Genomic DNA, 5354 nt, shown 5'->3' on the forward strand with positions numbered 1-5354 from the left:
TATAGATACACAATTCTTTTTTTATCGTGGTAAGTGGTATGGCAACATGTTTTCATTATTGTCCGTGCCACTTAGAAATGGGTCGTACACTTCAGTATTGCCAGCTTAATTATGCTAAGACTTCTAGGAATGGAACTCGGTTCGGGTTCGGGTTTGGATTATCGTATGGATATCGGCGTGTCAAGTTTGTTGTGAGTGCTGAGCTGTCCAATGCTTTTTCCGTTAACATTGGGTTGGATTCTCAGGTAATATTTTCTTGATTTAGTTAGACATGTGTATGATCAATGTAAATATATAAGGTTATTGTAAGGAAGTGTAGTTGAATTTCACAGGTGATCTTGCATATAATGAGTTGATTTCTAAGATGATCACTCGATTAATAGTAATTATCTCAGAAAGTCATTTTTCTTTGTTTTGGGTTGAGTGACTTTGCAGGTGAAATGACAAAAGTTGAGTGATTTTTCTGTTATAAAACAAAGAAAAGTGGCTTCTTGAAATAATTATCGTTAGTTGAGTAATTTTTTTTTTTTACAAAACAAAGAAAAGTGACTTTCGGAGATAATAATTGGTAGTTGAGTGACTTTTTTGTTCAAGATAAAGAAAAGTGACTTTCTGAGATAATTACTGTTAGTTGAGTGACCGTTTGAGAAATTAACCCACTCTAGTACAGTGTTATCAAAAGTGAAAAGCGCAAAAAAGCTCTAAAGTCAGCTAGGGCTTTAAGTGCAAAGCGCAAATAAAGCGTGAGCTTTAATGAAAAAAGGCGCAATTGTGCAAAATAATAATATATATATGTTTATCTCAAGACTAATAATAATAAGCTTGGATAACACATATATGGACAAACAAATTGTAAAAACATAATGATAGAGTGAAATATCAATTATCTGGTGTCATCGCTTCAAGAGGCTAATTGGCAAGGAAAAGTATGTCTTAGAGCCTTGATGATGACACTGAAGCGAGGCGAAGCACTCAACATGTTTTGAGCTTCGCTTCAGGGCTTAAGCTCGCCTTTGATAACACTGCTCTAGTATAGTTAGGACATTTCTTGTATCAACTGGCATGTTTCAATCCTCTTAATTCCCTCTGTCCCAATTTATGTGAAGGTGTTTGACGCGGGACGGAGTTTAAGAATGAAAGGATGACTTTTAAAATTTGTGGTCTAAAATACTCCCTCCGTCCCAAAATAAGTGTCGCTTTAGCAAAAAACATTTGTCCCAAAATAATTGTTACTTTAGGAATTCAAGAACTACTTTTTCTTGATAGTTTTCAATTCTCAAGAAACGTCTTATAAATAAGGGTAACTTAGTAAACTATATGTTGGATTTATTGTTTTTCTTAATGGGCATGAAATGAGCTAAAGCGGCACTTATTTTTGGGACGGAGGGAGTAAGTCATAGATATTTGTGTGACTATGAATCATCTCATTAAGGTTAAAATAGGCATGTTAAAATTAAATTGTTACTAAATATAGAAAGGTGTCATTCTTTTTGGGACTGACTAAAAATGAAAGAGTGTCACATAAGTTGGGACAGAGAGAGTACTAATAAAATGAGCCGCCTATTCAGGTATAAGATACTATTATTACCCCTGGAAAATTAAGCATTCAACCCTCAGTCGCCATGATCCAACTGCAAAAGCGGAATTCTAGCATCCAAGCATATCCCCTGAGCCAATTTAAGTATGCATGAAGTTGTCAGATGCATCTTCTTTTCTTTTTGTCGGTGTCAACAAACAATTTAGAATACCTTGCCTTTTTAGAACAGGTCTGAGTGAAATAGCAATGATTTGGAGTACTTTTTAAACTATTTTAGAAACCTAAGAACTTATTCATATCGATATGTAAAATACAGGATTTTGAATCCTAGGTGGAAAGAAATAAACATGGCTACTCAATTAACTCATATATGTCCAAGGTTAGATATTGAAATGGTTTCGGAGTTTTTCTATGAGTTTATCCAGGTCAAGAAACAAGTTGAAATACCTCGACTTTTTGTTGAATTAATAGTTGTCTCTTAAGCAACCATCATGTCCACTTGACCTTTCAACTGCATTATTATTCCCATGTTATCACCTTATCTAATTATGAGTCTTGTGCGGACACGACCATCATGTAAAAGTAAAAAAGATTCTAAATATCTGTCTTTTCTTGATAATTGTGGGTTGAAAACTGGACTTTTATTTGTTGATAAATTTGTTGAAAACTAGGTATTGCTTGATATATTCTTTTCCCACTAAATTTCATATTGTCCAGGCCAGTGATACTTCACAGTTTCCCCGGATTGGCCCATTACCTGGGGACATTGCAGAGATAGAGGCTTACTGTAGAATATTTCGGGCTGCTGAACAACTTCATAACTCATTAATGGACACTCTATGCAATCCACTGACTGGAGAATGTAATGTCTCATATGATGTACCCTCAGATGATAAATCAATACTGGAAGATAAACTAGTTTCTGTTCTAGGATGCATGGTGTGTCTTCTAAACAAAGGAAGGGAGGAAGTAATTTCTGGGAGATCCTCGATTATGAACTCTTTTCAAGATGTTGATGTGCATATGAAGGATGATATGCTTCCTCCACTTGCTATTTTCAGAGGTGAAATGAAGAGGTACTGCGAGAGCTTGCATGTTGCTCTTGAAAACTATTTGACACCTGATGATGATCCTCGCAGCATTGTTGTCTGGCAAAAACTTCAAAGACTGAAGAATGTATGTTACGATGCCGGATTTCCTCGTGGTGAGAAGAACCCCAGCCATACACTGTTTGCTAACTTTAATCCTGTTTATTTGTCAACAACGGAAGAAGAAGAGACACAGTCTGAGGTTGCTTTCTGGATAGGTGGCCAAGTAACTGATGAAGGTCTCAGATGGCTGTTGGAGAGAGGGTTCAAAACCATTGTAGACCTCAGAGCTGAGACTGTAAAAGACATCTTTTATGAGAAAGTGCTAGATGAAGCCATATCATCAGGGAATATTGAATTAATTAAACTACCTGTTGAAGTTGGTATATCACCTTCAGTGGAGCAGGTTGAAAAGTTTGCAGCATTGGTCTCTGATTTAAAGAAAAAGCCCTTATATCTCCACAGTAAAGAAGGAATTAAGAGGACATCAGCTATGGTCTCTAGATGGAGGCAGTATATTACTCGCTACACACCACATGTTGTAGAAACATTTATGTCACCAATGGCAGAAGATGATAAAAGCTTTAATGGTGAAATCTGCCCTGCCTCTAATAATCAAGATGGGGAGGTGCCTACAAGATCAGATGACATAATTTCTGCTGTGGAAGATAACAAGCACATCTCTGAAGCTACGGAGCTAGGCAAGAATGAAGGTGATGAAATTGTTTCGTCCCATCCGGAAAGCACAATGCTGGCATCCTACATCAATGTGAATCCACTAAAATCTCAGATGCCTCCCTTTAATGTCTTCTCCAGAAAAGATATGTCCACGTATTTCAGAAGTAGGAAGGTTTCACCAGCAATATATTTTACTCATGAAAGGAAAAGATTGGAAGTGCTTTCTGCTTCAATATATAACTACAGAAGAGCACCTAAGGGAAATGAAACCACAAGCATATACAGTGAGACCAGAATGATGGAGTCAGAAGATTTAAATGGTTCGTCTTTCAATAAACACTTAATTACTAACCCTTCAAGCTCCGCTTCAAATACAGAGATAAATTCTGGTCATAATGGCTCTGCGACTCCTGTTTTGAATGGAAGCGGCAATGGGAAAGTGAAAACCTCAATAAAAAATGCTGGTATTGTTGATGCCAGAAATGAGTTAGAACGTAATGCTGAGTCTAGAGTCACTACTGCTGAGAGAAGAAATATTGAAGTCCCCAAACCTTCACTGGAAGATAACTTGGAGCAGATTGAAGGAAATATGTGTGCTTCTGCCACTGGTGTTGTAAGAGTGCAGTCAAGGAGGAAAGCAGAGATGTTCTTGGTTCGCACAGATGGGCATTCGTGCACCAGAGAGAAGGTAACAGAATCTTCCTTGGCCTTCACTCATCCTAGCACCCAGCAGCAGATGCTTTTGTGGAAATCGACACCAAAGACTGTATTGCTGTTGAAGAAGCTGGGAAACGAACTCATGGAAGAAGCTAAAGAGGTTCTCTTGACAGTTCTTATTAATTTAGTTTTTTTACCCTGTGATTTCCATTTATTACTGATCTGCGCATCTCTCTTCATTCTTCACTTCTTTCAAGTTCTGAGAACGCTTTAAGTGAGCGTGTGCTTATTATTGATAAATAAGATAGCATAGATCTTAGTGCTAGTATCCAAGTTAGTAAAGCTTTTACTGCCATTAACCAAGGAAAGGAGGAAAAAGAACTCTCTGACGTTAAGTACAAAAAGCAGGAAATTCTAGTACTTCTCTTTAGTGTTGAAAATATTTTTCAAGTATTTGTTATATGTTTTTCATTTTTGCTAAAAGTTAAATTATAGATGAACTTTTGCATGTCCTAGAAATACATAAAAGAATTTCCATCTTCTACTAAACTAGATGAAAGTAAATAAATGCTCTAAAAATGCCATCATTGCTGGTGTTTATGCCAAAGCTTAGTACGTATCTGCAATAAACATATACTGCAAATTGGTGCATAAGGCCCCATAGGATCTTAAGCACCACAGACAAGGCAAGAACTGATATTGCTATTAATTCTTTTCATTTGTATTTACTTCATTTTTAATGTTTGCCATAATCCTATTTATGGGAATTGATGCGGAAATGTTCAAAGCCCTTAAGAAAATTCAAATTGTGAATATTGCAGTTAGCAAATATACTTGTGTTGTTCTTTTTTTTTTTTTTTTTTCCCCTTCAAATTGTGAATAATTGAGAGGAAGGACATAAAGTTCATGAGGAAACAGGAGAAATTGCATATTTGCGTCAGCTCCAGACATGAGAGGATGACACATTGATTCTTGCTCCCGGGGGGATGCGAGCTTATAAAACAAATGTCCAACAGGGGGGTGTGCAAATATGGGTAATGACATTTGATTCACTCTTGGTTGATGGATTGGGAGGGGAGCTCACAAGTTAAAAGTAACGTGTGTAGTTATAGAACAAGATTGGAAATTACTGTACCTGAAGGGAGCGTAATCAAGCATCTTAAGATCCTCATCATGCAAGAAGCTGCGGTCGGACTCTGCTGTGGCTGGTATAAATACAAAGTTGGCTGACTGTGTCACCGAAAATTGTTGTCATATCTGTCTCTATGATTTTGTTAGTACGTTGCAACAGCTGCCCAAACATGTGAACTGAGTTTGAGTAAATGCAGAATGTCACTCTGTGTATCTCTCATTGGAATCACTATCCATTAACCAACTAAAGGAAAAGAAATATG

General features: G+C 36.9%; 1 protein-coding gene across 1 annotated transcript in view; it reads left to right on the forward strand.

Moving 5' to 3' along the window:
• The window catches only part of LOC132051865 (NAD kinase 2, chloroplastic-like), a 15418-nt gene continuing 10064 nt past the window's right edge, over positions 1 to 5354 (forward strand). The window contains exons 1-2 of the mRNA XM_059443117.1: positions 1 to 245; positions 2255 to 4120. Coding sequence (XP_059299100.1) covers positions 39 to 245; positions 2255 to 4120 — 2073 coding nt within the window. The 5' untranslated portion in view covers positions 1 to 38. The remainder of the gene's footprint in view (positions 246 to 2254; positions 4121 to 5354) is intronic.

This window comes from Lycium ferocissimum, chromosome 4 (assembly GCF_029784015.1).
Source record: "Lycium ferocissimum isolate CSIRO_LF1 chromosome 4, AGI_CSIRO_Lferr_CH_V1, whole genome shotgun sequence".
Classification (NCBI taxonomy): Eukaryota; Viridiplantae; Streptophyta; class Magnoliopsida; order Solanales; family Solanaceae; genus Lycium; species Lycium ferocissimum.